Source organism: Gambusia affinis, linkage group LG14, assembly GCF_019740435.1.
Source record: "Gambusia affinis linkage group LG14, SWU_Gaff_1.0, whole genome shotgun sequence".
Classification (NCBI taxonomy): Eukaryota; Metazoa; Chordata; class Actinopteri; order Cyprinodontiformes; family Poeciliidae; genus Gambusia; species Gambusia affinis.
This window is the reverse complement of record NC_057881.1, coordinates 4,209,942-4,231,193: the sequence shown is the minus strand read 5'-3', so window position 1 is coordinate 4,231,193 and position 21,252 is coordinate 4,209,942. Positions and strand designations below refer to the sequence as shown.

At 36.4% G+C, this 21,252-nt stretch overlaps 2 protein-coding genes across 3 annotated transcripts; both read right to left on the bottom strand.

The window, feature by feature from the left end:
- Positions 1 to 38: 38 nt before the first annotated feature.
- On the bottom strand, positions 39 to 6,356 carry LOC122843456 (vesicle-associated membrane protein 2-like). The gene is made up of 5 exons (XM_044138216.1): positions 6,127 to 6,356; positions 3,972 to 4,101; positions 3,509 to 3,667; positions 1,836 to 1,887; positions 39 to 1,145 (listed from the first exon to the last, which is right to left on the bottom strand). Coding segments are annotated over exons 1-5 (360 nt in total). The 5' UTR covers positions 6,129 to 6,356; the 3' UTR covers positions 39 to 1,128.
- Positions 6,357 to 8,234: 1,878 nt separating this feature from the next.
- LOC122843129 (non-homologous end joining factor IFFO1-like) lies at positions 8,235 to 21,171 on the bottom strand. 2 transcript variants are annotated; one of them, XM_044137651.1, is made up of 10 exons: positions 20,467 to 21,171; positions 19,120 to 20,161; positions 14,526 to 14,586; positions 13,634 to 13,729; positions 13,300 to 13,440; positions 13,036 to 13,220; positions 12,846 to 12,963; positions 11,407 to 11,499; positions 11,176 to 11,306; positions 8,235 to 10,762 (listed from the first exon to the last, which is right to left on the bottom strand). In XM_044137651.1, the coding sequence occupies exons 2-10, from the start codon at positions 20,022 to 20,024 to the stop codon at positions 10,612 to 10,614; spliced, it is 1,881 nt and encodes a 626-aa protein (XP_043993586.1). In that variant the 5' UTR covers positions 20,025 to 20,161; positions 20,467 to 21,171; the 3' UTR covers positions 8,235 to 10,611. The 2 variants fall into 2 exon arrangements, with proteins under 2 accessions (XP_043993586.1, XP_043993587.1); XM_044137652.1 differs by having other exon boundaries at positions 11,407 to 11,496; positions 19,120 to 21,171.
- Positions 21,172 to 21,252: the final 81 nt, after the last annotated feature.

Here is a 21,252-nt window from a genome sequence, read left to right as displayed (position 1 = left end):
AAGCTGGTACAAAACATCCCAGTAGAGAAAAAAGACAATTGAAAGCAAATATTAATTTATTAGAATTTTGTCAACCATTCAGTCTGGAATTAAATGTATTCATTTCAATGGTACATAGCATAAATTAGTGTTTTCATCTAGGAAAATTCATCACAAAAGTTCTGGGAACTAATGTGTTGGACATCCAAAGCATGGAAACGACAAGTCGACTCACAACACAGAATTTAAACACAGGATGGGTGAAAGCAAACAAGAAACGGTTCAAACAGAAGTTAGGTTGTGTTTAAAATCAGTGGCAGCACCAACAGAGTGACAATGACATGCAGCAAGGGTTAGGAGTTTCAGCCATGTTTTAACATCGTATGCAGCAATATATTTTAGGTATGGCTGTTTTTTTAGTGTTGCTCAAAAGTAAACCATATCATGTATATAGATGTTAGTTTTACCAGGTGCACAACTTCATTTCTTTGTATTAAGAGCAAAATTCTAATCTGTGGTTATCTTTGGCTCAACACAAAACATGACATTTTCACATAAGCAAGGACTGGAAGGACATTATCTTGTAGGAAACACAACTGGTTTATCGGTCAATGACATGCTGTGATTCTGTTACAACTCAATGCTCAAAGCTGCTTCAGAATTCAAAAATCAAGTAAAGATTGACATGATTTTGACCATGTCAATTTATTATTATTTATGAAACTACTAATTAGTTATTGTGTGACAATGGTTTCTGTGAAATAAAGGTTACAGCTCTTAATACTCTTGAAAGAGACAGAAGGAACTCAACTGATTCTTGACTGAATCTAAAACATCACTTCCTGCCATCTTCAGGAAGTAGATTTAGATAAAACAGCGGTTATGTCAAGTTGGCTAATTTTTCTGTCATAAATCTTAATCCATAAACTACAACTCACCCAAACAAAACCAAGTGATTATAGTGACCCTTTGTTTTAATCTATAAACCTGCTCAATGCAAAGAGGACAGGAAGACCCATGCATAGAGGTTACTGAGGAAGACCTCGCTGAGGAAGAGGAGGAGGGCTGAGGAAAGACTCGGTTTGGTGCAGTAGCATTCGCTGGTGCAGACCCGTCCTGGGACTTGCATCTCCATTCTTGAAAAGTGGCTCAGTGGAAGAAATATACTAAATATAGTGAACAGAAAAGAAACACTTACATTGGTAAAAGATTTCCAATTTAGAGCAGAATTCGTATATTTTTATAAAGAAAACTAACTCATTTTCAAAGAAATGCAAAAAATATTCCTCATGCTCTGGAAGCAAAAGTGACAAAGTGCTCTGATAAGGACAAAGAAATGCAATGTGTAAATATTATTTTTATGGTGCCTTGCAAATGTTTTCATAACCTTTGAACCTATAAAATTTTCTCACAACCAAATTTTAAAGTATGTCTGAGATTTTATGAGATAAAGAAACACAAAACGGTGCATTTCTGAAGTAGAAGAAAAAAGATAATTCTGTACAAGTCATTTTCATTTAAGTGTATCAGAGTAAAGGGGAATACAAATACACTCCATATTTATTTATTCAAAAATCTTTAAAGCCATATTTTTCCTTTTCTAAATTATACAAAAATTTCTTTGGAAATCCAAATAAAGTACACTGAAGATTAAAGTTGTAAAATGTTTTTCATTAAAACTTTTACCTTTTTATTTTATGAACAAAAATAAAATCGTTTGGCCATCTGATGGCTCATTTGTGTTCAACATTAATTAAACCTCACTGTTTTAATTTTTTGGTTTACCTTGTACAGTGATGTGCGTTATAATACAATAATTGAGTTGAAGTGATTTTTTTTCATTGTGTTATACTTACAGAAGACGACGCCGACACATATAACTCCTATAACTGCCATCATGATCATCATCTGGCAACAAAAACAACAGTAACACTTTTTAGGCCAAACAGGACTTTAATTTTGTTTTGGTCATACAGGAAGTAATAAAAAATGAAAATTGAGAATTCCAAAAATATAAACAGACTTGACACAAGACGTTAGGAAGTTTGTATTTGATTGATTTGTTCTTTGTTTTTCCATTGGTCCCTGAAGGTGCATACACAGGATTCCAGCTGATGCAGAATCTAATCTAAATATCTCAGTGATCACAAACATTTCTACACTTTTTTCCCACAATTTTATAATTATAAATGTTGCTCAATACATGAAACAAAAACATTGACAGGAAATAACATCCCTTCTGAGAGGGGGAGGGGCTGAAGGAGATTAATAGATACAAGAGCATGGAAAGAGAGATTGGCGTCGACGTGATAGTAGGGCTTGCAACGTGTGTAAATATGTTTAAAAAATAACACAATCTGTTTTGAAAGTAGTGAAATCCACAGCTGAATGAAAACCTTCATGCTGTTATAACCTGACATGTTGCATTTACTGAGACATATATTACATCAGTGGAGGTTCTCGTGATCAAAGCCGAGTCCGAATGTTGCAGAGGAGGAGTTACATCACAGATCACAGCTGGCGCTCTAATCCCAGGCCGTCATTGTAATCCAGATTGAGATTTTCCTTCCTCTCTTTCTGGATTCCCCATCAATCAAACAGACTCTCCTCCCACCCCACGAAAATAATCTGCCTTCACTCTGCCACGGATTGGGCCAAATGAACCGCACAGAATGAGGAGGAGGCAGCGGCCGGAAACCAGGTCCAAAATAAGAGTGGATGGATGAACGGTGTGGACGGATGGTGATGGACGAGCAGAAATGGCAGCTGGGAAGCATTTCTAATTTTATTCAGGGTGATATTTCAAGCTTCAGCGATGTTTTTACACCATCTGAAGAAGATGTTTTTATAAGGATTTTAAAATTGTGGCATGATTTGCGCAACTAATTTGTTTTTGATAAGTAACTTGGTTTACTTTGTCTAGAATCACCACAAATATAGAGACATTGTGAGGGTGTTGAGACTGGACATAGGAAAGTAATAACAAAATTACCTGAAATCTCATTCTTCTGAATCAGAAAAAGTACTGAGATTTTTTATTTATTTTATTTTAATCACATCGTCTGTTAAGCAAACTTTGTCTGATTCAGCATTTATGTCAAAATAATTATTTTTGTTTTAACCTATGACATATTACTGTTACACTGGTATTATAGACATATTCAGATTGTAACAATAAAATACGGCTATTTAAAATATGTTTTTTGTGATATCATGCTGTTATAATGAACAGTTATTTTAAAATGTTATAATAAATACCTGACTGGTGAAAAAAATACTACAGTTGTTTTAATCTAAACATGATTTGTCTTCCTCTTTTTTATTGCTTTTCTCCTTTAATTTTATGAAATGACCTCTATGCACCTTTTGCTACCACCCCAGTTAACTAGAGTAGGTCAAAATTTCCTTATCCTCAAACTTCAATATTAAGTAATTTAACTTGATATCTCTTGTTCTCTGGTGCCTATAGAAACACAAGTTGTAACTTCACAGTCCAAACGACCAGCGTGGTATTTTGTGTGGGAGGTACCTTGCAGTTTTTCCACCAGTACTTGTTCTTGAGCTTGGCGGCGCTGCTCTCGAACTGTGAGGCTCCGGCCTGCAAGGCGTCGGCCCGGTCGTCGAGTTCTGACAGCTTCTGGTCTCTCTCCAGGACTTTGTCCACATTCACACGCATGATGTCCACCACCTGAGGGACAAACACACCTGTCAGAGTCTGTCTCAGTTGTAAAAACTGAGCTCAAATACATCAGAAAACAGATACAAGATTTTAAATACCAGTTTTAAAATTTTATCATACAGTTGCAATTTTCATTATACTTTTTAGAAATTAAGCTGTAACTATAGGCTGCTAATGCTATATTTGGGTTCTAAGCACTTTGAAATGCCTTGCTGCTGAAATGTGCTATACAAATAAAGTTTGATTGATTGATTGATTCTTGTAATGAGAAAAACAATACATTAACATTCTTTAAATGTGTGTGTTTGCTCACCTCGTCCACCTGTGCCTGCGTCTGCTGAAGCCGTCTGTTGCTGGTCAGGTTTGGGGCCGGAGCCGGAGGGCCTCCCTCACCTTCCGGACCCCCGGGAGCTCCAGGAGTGCCTGCTGCATCTGGAGTCGACCTGCAGTGAAAATGATGATGATCAGAGATGAGTTTTCTTAAACAATCTTTTCAGAAGCAGAGATGTCTGTGGTAAAAACATCCCAAAATGAGTAAGGATTTAGCTGGTCTCAACCTTGTACAAATTTGAATGCATGCATATCATAAAAGCCGCCAGCAGAGCTGCTTGCATACACCTCAACTATTAAAGTGTGCATTAAATGAAGAGTATGACTCTTAATGAATTAAAAATAATCAAATTATGACCCACAGAAGAAAATAATCAGGGTACAGTTTTATCGAACATTACAGCTAACAAATTCATTAAATCTGTTTCCTTAAAAATCAAAAGTAGATCACCATGAACAAGCAGATAAACTATAACTTTAGTTTGGTGCAGATTAAATGAGCCACACGAAGAAGACTATGGGAAGAAAACAAGCATTAATTATGTAAGTCAGGTGTTGGCACAATATAGACCCTTTTTCCCTCAATGGAAAGTAAGTTTGGTGAACACAAAACATGATAAGATTATTTATATTGCACCACTTATTAAAGATTTTATTTCATTAAAAAAAAGAGAAGTTAATATTTCAAACATTTAAAAGCATTGCATTCCAAAATACTAATGCAATTATAAAAATATATGATGTCAACTCAGGGACTAAAGTGATTTTTTTTCCTTTGACGTCACTCAGCTGGGTGAAGGTGATAAAATACTTTAGTGTCCAACTTCCTTTTTCTTTTCTAGGTTCCTATTTATTTACACCTCTGGTTACAGTTTTAATTGATTGTTTATATAAAACGGAATAGTGATTAATTTCATGTCCAAAAATATTATTAAATGCAAAAATGTATAATCATTGTATGACAAGTGTGCTCACCCACCTCCCAAGCGTAGTTACACATGCTGCATCACTAAACAACACAACCCACATGCTACCTGATGTAGCCCATCACCAGCAGTGAAATACAAAGTACAGAATCATATAAATCATATAAGCACAAAATAATCAGATGGCCCCAACAATGAGATTATTCACAAACACAACACAAATCACAATTAGAGTTTATGGCACCCATTAACAACAAAAAGTTGCATGTCAAAATTTGTTTTTTGAAACTCTCCACCATGGAACCCTGATTTTATTTGATTTTATTTTGATCAGATTTTTCAAGCAAAAAGCTTACATGCTTCTTTGAAGTAGATTCATATTATATCAAATCAGTTTTTTTTCACTGCCTTTAAATAAATATGGACAAAAAACAAAAATTAAGTTTTATGGAAGTATAACTCGTCCAACTTTAACTTTAACTATATAATCAACATATACGAGGTTGTCAAAAAGCAGTAGTTTCAATTCATGTCAAAAAGTTTTTGACTTGGTGGGGTTTTTTAAGTTTCAGTCAGACATACTGAGCAGAATCACACCAACCAGAGTTGCTGCTCTAACAGTCAGGCTTGTTTTCCAGAAGCAAAATGGAGAAAGATTAGTGCAGCAGCCTGCCTGCCTGACTGATGGAGATCAACATGCAGGAATTAAAAATCAGCCTCCCCTCCCCAGAGAAAAAAACAACATATTTTACTGAATGTTTTTCTACTGAACAGAAGTCTCATGTCGTTTATAATCCATTATTTTAGCCTGAAGACTCAGTGAGTTTTATCTGACTCTTTGAACAGCACAGTTTAATTTGTTTTGTTAGAAAGCAGCTGGTGCAAAGTGTACCAGCACACTTGAGCTTTTCCCGATCACAGCTGATGAATAGTTTTTTTAGGTGAGTCAGCCGGTGAGTCACGGTCAGACTCCTGCAGGGTCCAAGAGCTGCACCCCAGAAATTTCCAGATGCTTTCAAACTTAGTTTCGGAGAAAATAAATAAAACCACCAAACTAACTTTATAAAGAGTAAAACGGTTTTCTTTTTCAGATTATGTACTAATTACACACTAAATTAATTTACATTAAATTCAGTTCCGAAAGCAGAACCTGGATAGTTATATATGACAAGTTTAAAATAAACCGAAAAATAAAACAGAGTAGTTACTCACATCTCAGCGGCAGGACGATGAGGATTATCTGAGACAGGGTGAGGAAGAGTGAGTGAGGGTGATGAGAGCACAGCCCTGCTGTTTAGATGTAAAAAGGAGGATGACTTCTGGTTTCCTTTCTTGTTGAGGTCTTAATTCACCTTTTCTTTTTACCCGGATTGAAGAAAGAAAAACACTATTGCGCAGATGAAAGAAACCAAAATATGTCCGTCATCTAAAAGCCCCGCCCCTAAAGCGCGCGACACGCACCCGAATACACGCACAGTGTCTCCGTCAGAGGCTATAATACCAGAAAGTAAAACTAAATACAGTTTGTGGCCTTTTATTGCGCATGAATGTAGACTATACACCAGGTCATAACAGCAATTAAGTTAATATGTTTTAACTTAACTGCTTAATATATAATTTTTCATTTGATTGGTTTCAGTCATTTTTTTCCCCTTTAACTAGAAATCAAATCATTGACTGTGGGAATTTTCTTTATTGACAAAACTACTAAGTAGTTAAATTGTGACAAAATAATATGAATATGTAAAAAAAGTAAATTTTAGAATGCAAATACCGTTTAAACCATTTATCCCAAACACTGACAGTTAACTAACCATAACTTGAAATATTATGTAACCTAAGCATAATTTTGGATGACAATTCAATGGGTTAAACTAAATAATTTAGTTATTTAGCCATAAATAACTAAATGACTAATTCACTTGACTATTTACCAAAAATATTTTGTTTTTACCTCCAACCTTGGTTGGGTAGGACAGAATTGACAATGCATGGATGGATTTTGTTTTTAACAATTTCCTAAAATCTGTGGCTATGACAGACTAATGCATTTAGTTCTAAAACAGGGGTGTCAAACTCTGGTCCTCCAGGGCCACTGTCCTGCAGTTTTTAGATGTGCCACAGGTACAAAACACTGGAATAAAACGGCTTAATCACCTCCTTCTGGTGTAGATCAGTTCTCCAGAGCCTTGCTAATTATTCTATTCAGGTGTGGTGCAGCAGAGGCACATCTAAAAGTTGCAGGACACTGGCTCATGAGGACTGGAGTTTGACGCCAGTGTTCTAAAATAATAAACTGCTACTTATTAAAATACTTTATTTTTCAGAGCTTGCACTTTCAGGGACAGAGAAGTCAGGAGGGAATGATCAACCAATTGGAGCCAGTCTTGGATTAAAGTGAGAGTTACTCCACTTCAATGACAAAAAAGTATAATATTACATTTTTCTAAATCATGCTATTTAGACTTAAAGCAAATGTAAATATTCTATAACTTCAGATATAACCTCAACATGACAGACATAAAATCATTCCAGTTATAATTACATTCGATGTTTGATCATCAGTAATTAGTATTAAAAATGTCAGCTATTTTCTATGAAGCTTGCTGAATTTATCAAGCATCAAAATAAGGTTTAAGGAGGACTAGTATTTGAAGAAAACATTTTTTGAGGACGACAATGCCAAGGATTTGAGAAAGGTCAGAGTTCTATGTGAACATTTCAAAGAAAAACAAAATATTGTAAAGGAATGGTTAAATTTGGGTAAATTATGTGTGCTCTGCACAATTTACAATTTAATCATCAATGTCCTGAACAGTAAGCTTAAAAATAAAATGCATGATGCCAGGTAAAAGCACTGCATGGTGTTGGCTGAGGTAAACATTGTTTTACACTAAACCCAGGATCTGTAATGTGCTGACACAGCACAGCTGTTTCCTCCATGGCAGCTATTCCTCTCCTGGCTGTTTCTGTGTTTGCTCCTCTTTATTGATCTGAATGAAGTTGTTGGTTTGCAGCTCTTGACCCTCGGCCTTTTGCTCAGCCAAGTAAACTGTGTTAACAGGAACCAATTACAGTTAAATCATTACAGGAGCAGAAAGACTGATCAGAAACCAAACCACTGCAGCTAGAAAATAAAAGCCCCTTTCTAGTTTATTAGGCAATTGTCCTGCTGCTTACCCCAAGAGTGCTTGAGCTTAAGATCATAAAGGCTGAAAATTCTCTGGTAAAGAGAATTCATAATTCATCCAGTTATAGGAAGTTTTCTTGCAACTACAACCACAGACCATCACATTATCACCACCATGTGGACAAGGATACATCTTTCTAATGCAATTTATTCTGTTTGTCATCTTATTTTGATCAAACACAGCTCTGCAAATCACAACATAGCCCATGACAAAAAAAAAAAAATAATAATAATAATAATAATTCAAACATTTCATTTCTCAACAATTTACTCACACACATTGAGTTCTATGTTGAGAATCAAACAGCAGATGATCTCATTCAGGTAACCAGTTTTTAACCTGAGACTGTCTTTTTTTAACATTTTTCTTGCTAATGGTTTGTTTTCTATAACTTGCAGCTACTTTGTTTTAGTTTCAAGAACAAAGAACCTAATTAGGATATTTTTGTACATTTCTTTGACTGAAAAAGAATAATGTGTTAAAAGAAATTTTAAAAAGGAAGAAATAGAATGACAGAAGCTACCAAGTTGTTGCAGGTGTGTTTAGTACACATACATGTGACCCTTTGAAAAAAAACACACACACAAAAAAAAAAAAAAACATCTGAGGATTATGGGTATATAATTATAAAAAACAAACAAACTGTCATTCAGTGCACCATTTCAGCACAGTAAAGCAAAAACCTATGCTTCTAAAATCTACTTACACTAAAATAACCTATTTGTACATCGTATTGATCCCAGAGTTGCTGTTGGGATCCGAATAACTCAAAACATTGTTTCTGGCAATACACAAAAAAGTAAATCTGCATTGAAAATCACCAACATTTACATCATAGGACACAAAGCTTGCAGCATTAATAGGTCAGCATCACACACACTGATCAGTTACAATATTACAGCTCTTCACAAAAATGGGCAATTAGAGGTCAGACACATACCTCAAAGCAAAGTAAGTGATCTGGTATTTGAAATCAACAGATGATGTATTCAATCCTAAACTTGGTTGAAGCTCTGAATAAGGAGGCAAGCTGTTTCCAGCTTAAACCATCACCTCACGTCTAGCACAAAAACCTGCTTTTTAAAAGCAAATTTTCCAAAGGTGACTTTTTTAAAATGAACTCAATGTAACAAATTAGCATTACAAACCATCGAGTTATAGGTAAATGCTTTTCAAGTATAAAAACTTGGGGTTAAATAACTGAATAAAAATATATCAAATTAAAAATAGAAACTTAATAAAATAATGTCACTGCAGAACACGGTCTAATTATTTGAAAGAAATGTTTGACTAAATAGCAAATGATATCTAATTTTAAAAGATTTTTGTTTTATTAACATGAAAAGTGATTTTTTTTTGTTTTGTTTTTGTAATTGGATTTTTTTTTTTCTTTAATTTCATTAAAGAAATTAAGGATTTCTTAAGATGTATAGGTTTAGCCAACACAATTTGGCTACATTTATATAACAACCCTGCAAAAAAAATGCTAAGAGTCAAACCTCCAATGAGTGGTTTGGGACAGCACAACATAAATATTCCTTTATAATCCCAGAACCACAGTTAATTCTATTTGCTCAGAGTCAGTTCAGCCTCAAAGCAAAGTTTGGTTAAAAACCACCCAGATATTTAGTTTTTACCAAGGCTTTACATATATAACTAACCCTCAAGCTTTTAATTCACTACATCTTAATGTCTCTATTAATAGTTACCATAATCTTTCAATGATGCTGAACAAATTGCAATTTGTGTTTTTAACTGTATTTACTGCTTTATGAAAATTTCCAGAAATCCGACATGGAGAGGTATATTATTTTAAATAAATAAATTTTAAAAAAGTCTTTATTTAACCACGTAAAACCCTATTGAGATCCATATTTCAATCTCAAGAGGGATCTGGGCTGAAATAATAAACAACTTTCACCTAAAATAAATATAAATAGGATTTTTGTTTTTCATATTTAAGTGACATGTGCATACTACATTCTTCTGTGGCTTATTGGTACTAAGAAGCTTTTTTTACAGACTGTGCAAATAACAGGCTCCCACACTAAATAATCAGTTTATTGTGCAAAATAATGCGCATTCCTTACATCTTACAGATTCACCTTCATTTGTCACTTTGAGGTGCAGCAGTTTTTAAATGTAATTACAGAAAGTCACCACATGAGGGCAGAAGTTTACAAATCAGTGGTGAATTATTTTCTCTTCCTATGACACTGAACATGATTCAAAGTTGCTTCTGAAAGACGGTGGAGGAAATTTTCTTTTTGCTTTAGACAGAAAACAGAACTGTCTGCTTTTGTCTTCCTTTGGCTGTTTTTTCTGCCTACGAGATTAAAGGAACCCAGTGTTAGTAGGCTGTTTTAGGAAATCCCAAATATATTGTGTTACTTTTAAAATTTTAGAAATATCCACAAAAATCCTAGAATGTGGGGAAAGTGTGTGTTTTCTTTATTTCAGTTATCCTAAAACACTAGAGGAAGAAATAGCAGAATGGGATTGAGGGTCAGGGTTTTCTCCAGTTCATAGGTGGGATACCAGCATTTATGTTGCAAAAGGGATTGCTGCTCTCAGAGTTAGCAGGTAGAGTCGGATTCTTCTTCTTCTCCTCCTTTTCAGAGTCATCAGCTGTTGGTATGATGAGCGGGGAGGATTTTCTAAGATAAAACACAAAGGGACAAGTTTTATGTAAAACATGATGGAGACCACTGCAGCATGTAGATACAACTAGTGCTCAGTTACCCCGGACGTCAGATCCGAGGTGACAGCGTTTTAGTTTGCAGTACCTCTTTCAATCATCATTTATGCTTTTTTTCCACAAGCATTTAATTTGAATTCAGTTTTATTTTAAGTTTGTATTTGAAATGATTTCATCTGTCAAACTTGCCCTTCAAATTGATTGGCGGGGCCAATGCTAATGTGCTGAACTCTACTAATTTAGCCCCATTCTCAGGAAATTCAGACTTTTACAGCACACAATATAAAAATAGACTCAAATGAAAGCAATATTATCAAATGAATAGCCATTTTGTTACGTCCCAACAAGTGAGGCTAATGTCCTGTGGTCTACCTGTCTCCGCTCTGTGTGATGAGTCTCCTGCAGGTCTCCATCTGGACGTCCAGCCCTCTCTTCATGGAGCACATCTCCATGTACTCATGCAGGTGTCGGTTCATGTCGCTCTTAGCTGTGGCCAGTTCCAGCTGCAAAGGACCGCAAACATGTTAAAAATCACAGACTGGGTCTATTCTCATGAACAGAAGCTTTATAGACCACAGAAGTAGAAGCGCCAAGACGTCTCACCTCTATTTGGTCAATTGTGTCCTGATATTCTTTGTCTCTAGATTTGAACATGGACTCTGTGTCTTTAATCACTTTCTCAATCGACTCGTCCTGCTGGAAAAACAAACAAATGTGCCATAAAGCCTTATAAAATGATCAAAGTATTTTGTCATTGTGATTAAGAACAGTGACAAAATAAATAATTTGACAGAGCTGGGGAGATTATTTTTTTATTAAAATTAGTATTTTACAAAAATCTGTGTAAAGCCATTGATTGATCACACCATAGATTCTCCATAAATATCACACACCTCAACCAATGATAATCTCTAAAATCAAAACCAAACAAGTGCAAGTTCTGATGTACTGTATGTCATGTAATGAAATTTATAATCATATAATAATAAAAGACACTATGCAAGCTTGTGGAGGTGAACTGTAGAGACAGAGTGCTTTAAACACCTGTCAGTAATCTCTTGAAGTTTCCTTTCTGGCATTTCATTAAACAGGTCAATGGCTACTTCCAGAGGCTAATCTCAATTAACAGATTACTGGTCACCTACAAAGATATGTCACCGACGTCACCAGACTGAAGTTAAATCAAGACATCTACCTGAAAATAGCTTGTGGAAACAGAACATCAAAGTGAGACGAGGTAAAAATGCCTACAGGAGGAAATCCGATCTCTGAACATGGAGACAAAACATCTGGAAAGACTACAGAAACTGAAGCAGGTGATGACCGTGAAGACCAGAAACCATTTTCTAATCATTAACAAGTTTCACCAAATAAAGTGAAACTTTATTTTTTATTTGATTTAAAAGGACTGAGGCCTATTCTCAATCCTAAAAATGGTTGTAAACCACAGTTCCCCAGACCTTCAGGGTCCGCGGGCCAAATCCAGCCCACCAAAACTGTGTTTCTCCACAACGGTGATTTAAAGTTGCTGTGTGGCCCTCTAGGATCTACAGGACCACATAACTTTGGGGTAGCAGTTGTGTACTTAAATATGATTTAATCAGTTTTCATCATTGTGAAAAATTGCTACATTTTAAGAAGTACTAATTGAATGCAAAAGCCCCCCCACCCCCCCTAATATTTTAACAATTTAATGGGTAATTTTATCAATATATTCTGCCACAACCGGCCCTTTCACATGTGACCCATGTCAGGTCACATGTCATGCGACTTGACATGGATATGAGTTTGAAACCCTTATTGTAGAGTAAGACATATGCAGGCTCAACGTGAAATACAATAAGGCTTGAAGATAAAAGTTGACTTATTCTACAAGACAGAATTACATCTAATTGTTTTGTATTCATTTATTTTCTGTATCGAACATTTTTAGAGTTATGCAGAAGCTTCACATATTTCTAACTTCTGATTTATTTGAGAATATTGTAGTCTAAATGTTTAACAGACAAGTAAGAAATTTAAGAAATGTAACATGTGTGTACCTCTCCCTGTGTTTCAACTCCCAGTGTATATCCAGAAAAATCTTCCCACAGCAGAAGCGTCTCATCCGTCTCCTCCCAGGCCAGACTGTCGCAGTCATCTTCAAACTCACACTCCCTCCTCCAGTACAGATGCAATCATGTCAGCTACATGGTGATTTACTGTTGCTATGTTCAGCGAAATGATACCTACAGGTGATTCAGCATTTTCTGCATCTGCTCGTTTATCAGACTGGCCGACGTGCTGCTGGACTCCTCGTCTTTGGCCCCTCCCCCCTCACTCTCTGACACGCTCAGTTCATCTCCGTCGCCGCTCTTTTGTGACTGCCCACTCGGCTTCCTAGTGCGGCGGCCAGAAGCGGATGGAGGAGTGGGTACCTGATGGGTGGAGGCCTGCAGATTTAGCTCAGAGGTGAAGGTTTTTGTTGGAGATTTTTTTTTATTGCTGCAGACGTACCTGGAAGATGGGGATGACGTCTTCACAGTTCCTCTGCTGGGCGACGTCACACAGGCGAGCTGTGATGTCGATGCGCCGGCAGATGTCCATGTCCACCTTCATGGCCTTTTCTTGAATTTTGCACTCCAGATCAGACAGGTCCTTAAGAAAACAGGTCAAAAGAAAATTCTGTTGACACAGCTCAATAGTGCCACACTTCTAAAAGGGAAGAAAATGAATGAATTTCTAAGAAAATCTTGATAAACTGATGTGTCCATTTTCTTCTTCCACTTTTACTTCTCTCTAGAAGTTTATTTTAGTGCGTGTACTCTTATCAAAAATGTTTTAGACTTACATTGCTAACAAGTCCTTTGAAAAGAACAAGCTCTGCCTTGAGCTGCTTCACCCTGAGAGCCAGTTCATCCTGGTACACTTCACTCTCCTGCAGATCCTAAAAAAAACAAACAAACAAAAAAAAACAATGCAAGCAGTTCTGGAGATGGATGAGTGAATGTGCCATGCAGCGTTTTAAATATTTGATTATATTGTATGACTACAAAAGATGATACAGGCTAACTATAATTCAGTAATTCTTAAGGTCCTCACCAACTAATTATCTATTCTGGTGTTTATTAAGTGAATTAAGCATTTTCCAAATTATTTGGGGCATTTAAAGAAAAGCTGGGACAACTCACATACAGTATTTTCTCACTTTTTACTTTCTTCTAAATTCCAAAGAAGTGCAAAGCTCAGTTTATCCAGTTTCAATGTTTAATGGAACGCCAAAGGGTCTTGTCAGAATAAAATAAAGCCATCATTCAAAATAAACTGAGTTTAAAAAAAAAAACCTAAGACATAATAGGATCCTGGTGCTATGAAAACGTACTCATTTTGTTTGTTAGTTTTGCTTTGTTACACTTTGTCTCAAATTAGCCATCAATTTCTAATATCAAAGATAACCAGAGTGAACACAAAAAAACAGGTTTTGAAATCATGCTGCAGCTACATACTGCAGCTGTGACTAGAATCCAGCAGCTAGCCATCATCAGTGTGTGAATGTGTGCATGAATGGAAATGGCTGATTTCATACAAGTGTCCTAATAAAGCGCTATACAAGTCTGATGTCGTTTCATTTCATAAAAGAAAAAATTATATATCCAAATGTTATATCCAAACCAACTGAGTTTAAGGTACCATAATTGATACCAGAGCATAATAACTATAATCAAATTGTGATGATTACATACCTCCTCAAGTTCAGCCACCCTTTCCTGCAGATCCATTCTGGCGTCATACTCTTCCTCCCATCTGTTAACACATAGTCACAATTCTCAACAGGAAATGATAGACATAAACCAGCTCTTTGTGACATTAACACTTTGACACATTTTCAAGACAATAAACCGTTTATTAACTGGAACACATTTGCCACTCAATATGAAAATTAAAGAAAACACACACACACAAAAATGTAATACTTATTACTTATTACCCCTACTTTTAACTGGAATATTCATCTTTTTGTTGCATGGTTTCAGCTACAGAATGCTTCCTGAATTCAATCTAATTTTCAGCTGAGATACCAGATGAAGTTTCCTCCAAAGCTTTGAGACAAAATCTATTCCTATTCAGCAAGTGTTACATAAGCAGGAAGTATTCAGTGTGGATGCTCCAACACTAAGTCTTCATGGAGAGAAGACAGAAATAAACAGGCAGAAGTTACTGTGGGACCACATGCTCAGAGGATTTCTGCTGTATTTTCCCTCTGCAGGAAGACAGAGAAATATCACAGGATAGACATTACGTTGCCACATTAACAGGGTTACATTTGGATATTTAAATGGACTGACCATTTAAAATGTGTGTGCAAATAATACTTCCTCTTGACCAAATCCAACAGATTTACAATCATTCTGTAAGTCATGTAAAAAAAATATAAAATTAAATCCATCTGATCTGATGCTATTTCCACATTTTACAGCATTTAGTCTACAGTAATGCCAATTCAATAAAATAGTGATCTTTTTCTATATCTTGCAATCTTTTTATAACCATTAGTCATAAACTTTGCATATCTTGACATTTAAATTTAAGGTGAACCTTATTTTCATATGCATTAGGTACATTGTGCCGAAAATGCTAGAAATGTGCTCTTGATCTCATTTTGTCTATAAAAAAAGAAAATAATTGAAGAATTTATCAATAAAACGTTTGACAATAAAACAGTTTCAAAAAGCCTTTGGCAGTTTGGATGCTATAAATCATATGGAAATAGGGGAAAATAAATACATTGGGTCTGGCTTTGACCTGATTTGATGAGAATCAGCTGCCTATATAAAAACAAAGCAAGAACAGCTAAAAAAAACTACATTAGACTAATGATATTTTTCTTGTGTAAAATGGATTTTTTTTTTTATTGATGTTCACCAAAGAAGAAAATGTCACTTTGTTTATCTCACTAGTTTTGAATATTAGCGACTCAGAACTCATATTTTTCAGTTCACTGAAATGAAGAGACACACAGATATTGTTGCTGGAAAGCAGCAGGCAGAGGTGGCAAAGAAGGAGCACCGATGTCCTTGTGGCTTATGTTTTAAAGTCTCCACACGTTGCTCTGCGGGGACATTTCTGATTGATTACCCTACAGAATCACATTTTATTCCGGACCAGTGGGATAATTTGTGATGATGTCAAACTGCTGCCTAATGTCTGACCTGGCTCTGACGTCCACAGCTGCAGAGGAGCTGAGAGGTTTTAAGAATGAAATCGGAGATCTGCTGCAGTTTACTAATGAGATTAGCAATCTGCTTCATTCCATTGCATTGACCTGGTTTGAATTAAAATGGGGTTAACTGAAATATAGTTGTCTGGTAAATTTGGACTAACTTGAGCTGTACAATCTGTAATAAAATGATCCAAATCAAAATTCTTAATTTCTTTTAACTGCCTGAGATCAGTTTTGCTGCGCATTAGTATTAGAATTGAAATAAGCATAACTGAAATAAACTGTTGCTAACTGAACATGTCCAGATATTGGTTTTCTGCTTCAGCAAAATGATGTATGAGTCACTGTAACCCCTTAGAGCATCAATTAGTGAAGGCAAGCTGACATCATCGCTGTCTCTATTAGTACAGACAGCACTAAAAGCAGTAGATAACAGCAACAGTAGCAGCAACTTTTACTGTTTTTACCCATGTATTAAACAAAGGAGGAGTCGACAAGGACAGCAGGAAGTAATTTAAAAGATGGAAAGAAAGAGCCACGGAGCTATTCTGGGAAGAGATGAAGAGCACAGCAAAGCTGGGAATGGAGAAATGTTGACAGATGAACACACAGAGGAAGGAGGCAGAAAGGAAAACACAGATAAGACATGGAGAAAATACATAGAGGAAAATGGAAGGCTGGTTACATCACTGGGCCGCTGCTGCATTGCAGGTAGCAAAACAGAAGTCAGCAGAGAGGAAGAGGAGGAGGAAATGTTTGAGGAGGATAGAAATGCAGGAAATGAAGGACATCATCTAACCATTTTATAATAAACTTATTTGGTTGTTTTAGCTGATCTTATATTTTACAGAAAGAAATAAAGTGAGAAATTAAATATGGAAATAAAAATATTTTTAAACTGAAGCTTAAGGTATTTGTCCCTTAGTAAGGGACAAATACGTCTCCAAACATTCCAAGGCAGAGTAGAAAAACTCTGCCTAAAATAAAGAGTTGCTTACCAAGTATGAATCATGTCGACCCCTCAGGTCATTAGAGACCTGCTCACTCAGCATTCCTACAGCCAGAACTAAAAGTGAGGCACCATTTAGTTTTATGGAACTAACTCCCTAAAAACCGGACGTGTGAAGAAACTGTTGATTCCATCAAACCAGCAAACAGTTTTGTTTACAGATTTTTAAAATCAAAGAATATGACTAATGAGCTGTTCATAGTATCTGTATTTTAACATATTCTTCCACTATGTACTTGTATGTTCATGCTTTGGCATTTTCTTTTCCCCCCCTTTCATTTGATGTCTTGTTAATGTGCTTTGGGTTGTCTGGTGTACAAGTTATGCTATATAAGTACACCTGCCTTGCATTCTCTAGGTTATTACTAACTTTAATGTATTTATTGTAACATTATTTCTCTAACCAACAGGATCTGTAACAATCCCAGACACTGACAGCCAGAAAGCTTCTTAGACTTGAAAAACAAAGGGAACTATCATTTTATGGGACAAATACCTCTCATCACATCTACTGACATGTCAATCGATAAAAGCTTTAGTGAAAATACACACTTTGAGCTAGGAGCTACTTTGCTTTCATTTACTCAGTCAAATCTGTCTTTACATTTAGTTACAACAGCAATATATCCCTCTCTGGAAGTTAAACATCAATGACAACATAAAGCTTAAAAATCACAAAATAATTAAGATTTTCAGGGAAACCTCTCCCAGAACACCTTATAAAATAATTTACAATGAGAAGGATGTTGCTTTCACTTTCAACTTTTACACAAATGATCATAAAAAAAAATATATAAAAATATTTATACCCTCAAATATAGGGTATAATATACCCTGTAGTTTAACATTACACTTTCCATGTAATGTTAAATTTTATGACTAAAATTAGGAACTTCCTTTTGTTAATGAATCCATTAAATGTTTAATTGCATGTTGGTTTAGTCAACTTGTGGTCTTGTTGCAGTGTGAAGAGAACACTGGCTGAATTATGACGAGGTCAGTTTAGTAAAAGTTAACAGTCAAAAGACCTCTAGCTGAGAAAGTTTCCATTTTGGAGCAATAATTGTGGTTTGTAAATAGTTTCAACCAGTTTAGCTGTCTGTACATTATTATATGCGTCAGCTATTTAGGGCAAATGAGAAAAATCTACACTGGATAAGCAAACTTAACTTTAATTTAATTAAACTACCAAAATTGGAGTAATCGCAATCATATCATTCACATAAGAATTTTTCATAATTTAGTTTAAATAATAGCTTAAATATACTTATATTTACGTCCAGCAAAAAAGCAAAAGTAACTGTGAAAGTCCAATTATAATTAAGATAATTTTGTTAATTTCTCCTGTTACAAAGAAACAAAACAATAATTGGTTATGGTAATGACATAAAATGTTAATGAGACACCAAGCATGGAGCACAAAAAAAACAAATCTAAATTAAAGTGCATCTTTGAGGTTTTGGCTGGAAAAATCAAGTAATTTGATAGGTTATTATTACAATGTTTTCCAATACGATTTACAACACATGACAGAAAATCATAAAATTAGAGATGAGAATGGAAGATTTTTATTTTATTTTTTTTGCCAAATTTTGAAAGGACCCATAAAACTTTTCAATCCAAGATAAACCTTTTCCCTGCCCACCACAGCTAAGCTGTCTCCTTTACTGGAAATGATTTCCTCAGGGTTAAGAAGCTCAGTTTCCTAAAATCTTTGACTTTAGCGTTAATTAGTGCTGTAAAAGCTGTATACAAACGTGTCGCTAAACGTTCTCAATCACAAGATTTATGATAAACTTTAACTTTTAATAAACTGTATTTAAACATATGCCACACATGATGAATGCATTTGAACAAATATCTATTTGAAACCTAAATGTAAAATGTACTTAAAGCATTGCAATTCAACAAAAAGCTCACTGAAATTACATTTTTAAAGTAAAACTGTATGTTTATTAAGTTTTGATTCATAACGGGTAGATTTTAATACCTTACTAAATTACTTTTATAGTGCGCTACACCATTTATTCAAAGAACTTGGTGTTAACACATTACTTTAAGACATAAATAAATTCACTCTAGTTCAACAACAAGGTTTAGTCCCTACCTCCTCTTGTACTCGTCCCGTTCCCTCTTCACCTTGGCCAGCACGTTGTACAGAGCTCTGATCTCAGGTGTGATGGTGTCGATCTGGACCCCGATGCCGTCAGGGTGCGCCCAGGAGACCCCGGGCCCCGACTCCCTGCCGATGCCGAAGCGGCGGGTGTGGTTGAAGGACCAGATGGTTCCGGGGAGGAAGCGCGGCGGTGGAGGCAGACTGCTGCTGGCGGCGTGCTTTTCGTTAATGTTGCTCAAGGTTTTGGTCGAATCGTTCGGACTCAGAGCGGCACCGAGCGGGAAACCCGTTGAGGTGAGGTTGGAGTTTGAATCTGTGTTCAGGTGGTTTGAAAGGAGCGGAGGGGGGTTCAGGGTGGGAGAGAGGAGACCGCCTGGTAGGTAGGCCGAATTACTGACATTATGGAGCGGGATGTAGTTCGGTCTGGATGGAATTGGTCCGATAAATCCAGTCTGGACCCCCGTGTCTTTGGTCAGGGGCTTATGAAGCCCTTCTCCGCCGCTGCTGTTCTCCACGGCCTGCTGCAGTTGCTTCTCCAACACTTTATTCCTGCGCTCCAGTTCGTGGACTTTGGCTAAAAAACAGCGGAATCGCAGGTTCAGGGTCTTTAGCACGCTTATATTGGATCCCAGGTCATTGCGCAGGGCCGTGGCCGCAGGGGGCGCCCGGTGCAGGTAGGCCAGACCCGACGACGGCGGCAGGACACCTAGGTCCAACCCTGACAAGCCATCCGGCCCGAATCCACCGCTGTCCCCCAGGATGTAGCCTGGCTCCGGGATGGCTGCATCCGCCTGGCCCATAATGTGGTGATGCTGCTGCGGAGCCAGGAAGCCGCTCTCCCTCAGGACAGGATTCATTCTTGAGTAGGAAAATCTGAAATGCTCAAAATCCGGCATGAACCCAGACTTCTGTGGATTCAACACGCCAGGTAATTGATTAAAAATCCTTGATCCGAACCAGAATCCTAACTTGGAGGCCCCTTTATTCACTATTTTCTTTCCTGACTTGGCAAGATTTCATTCAGGAAGTGGAGCTGTGAAGTAAACCAGTTATGCATATTAGAAAGATGACATGACCTCATATGGCAGACAAAACCACATAACAGAATACCAGTAAACACACCAATCTTCTGACGCATTTTTTTAGGAGCAGATATATGTAGGCGCTTCTAATACCAGGCATCCATCTGCATCTTGCTGCCAAATTCAGTTTACTTTTACGCAGCGTCAGAGGGACAAACGCAGCAGCGATGCGCACAAGCAAAGTGAATATTTACGCCTTTCAATAAAGCTAAACAAAGCATTTTCCGATCTCTAATAAAGATTCATCCTTGCATACCTGGAAGGAGCGGACGGTTATTTCAGACTCCAGTTAAGGAGGTGAAATCAGTCCAGAGCGGCTGTGCAGCGAAGCCCAGTCAGGAATAAACATCAGCTCATGACTGCGGCGGTGCTTTACCGTAATAACTGTAAAAGGTTACTAAGCAGCTGAAGCTACCGTAAATCACATACAAAGTTATTTGTGTGCATTTTGCTTCTGTAAACAGACTTTTTTTTAAACTTTACTGGTAAAACTTGATGTGACCCCAGTTGACATTTTCAACAAGCTGAACTAAGCAAAGATGAATTTTCCTGTTCTGACTTTTAATGTCTCTTCAGCTCAGCCACACAGATTCCTCTTATATAATGTTTCTTAAAATACCAAAGTTGAATTGGGTGATTCATTGCACTTAAAACAAACAAACACTTTGAGTGGAACACAAGAATCTACACACTTCTGTTTAAAAACTGAGATTTTGTGAAATAAAAAGCATTTCAAGAGATCACACGTATAATCAGCATTTTGCAGAAATTTAAGATTATTTTAAATTGCCAAATAAAATTTCAAAGTAAAATTCAAATTCACTACATTAGGTTTGTACACTAGATGGTTCCAAATGTTCTAATTAGTTATATGCTTAAAGCTTTGCTCAATTATGCACCAATAAATAAGTAGATTTAGACAAAGCCAGAGATAGTCAGAGTCCATTTGGATATTTCAAACATGCCACTATGCGTATTGAAATAAATGCAAGAACAAAGAAAGGAAAGTTTAAAATTGCATGATAAATTTGATTTGTTGTTC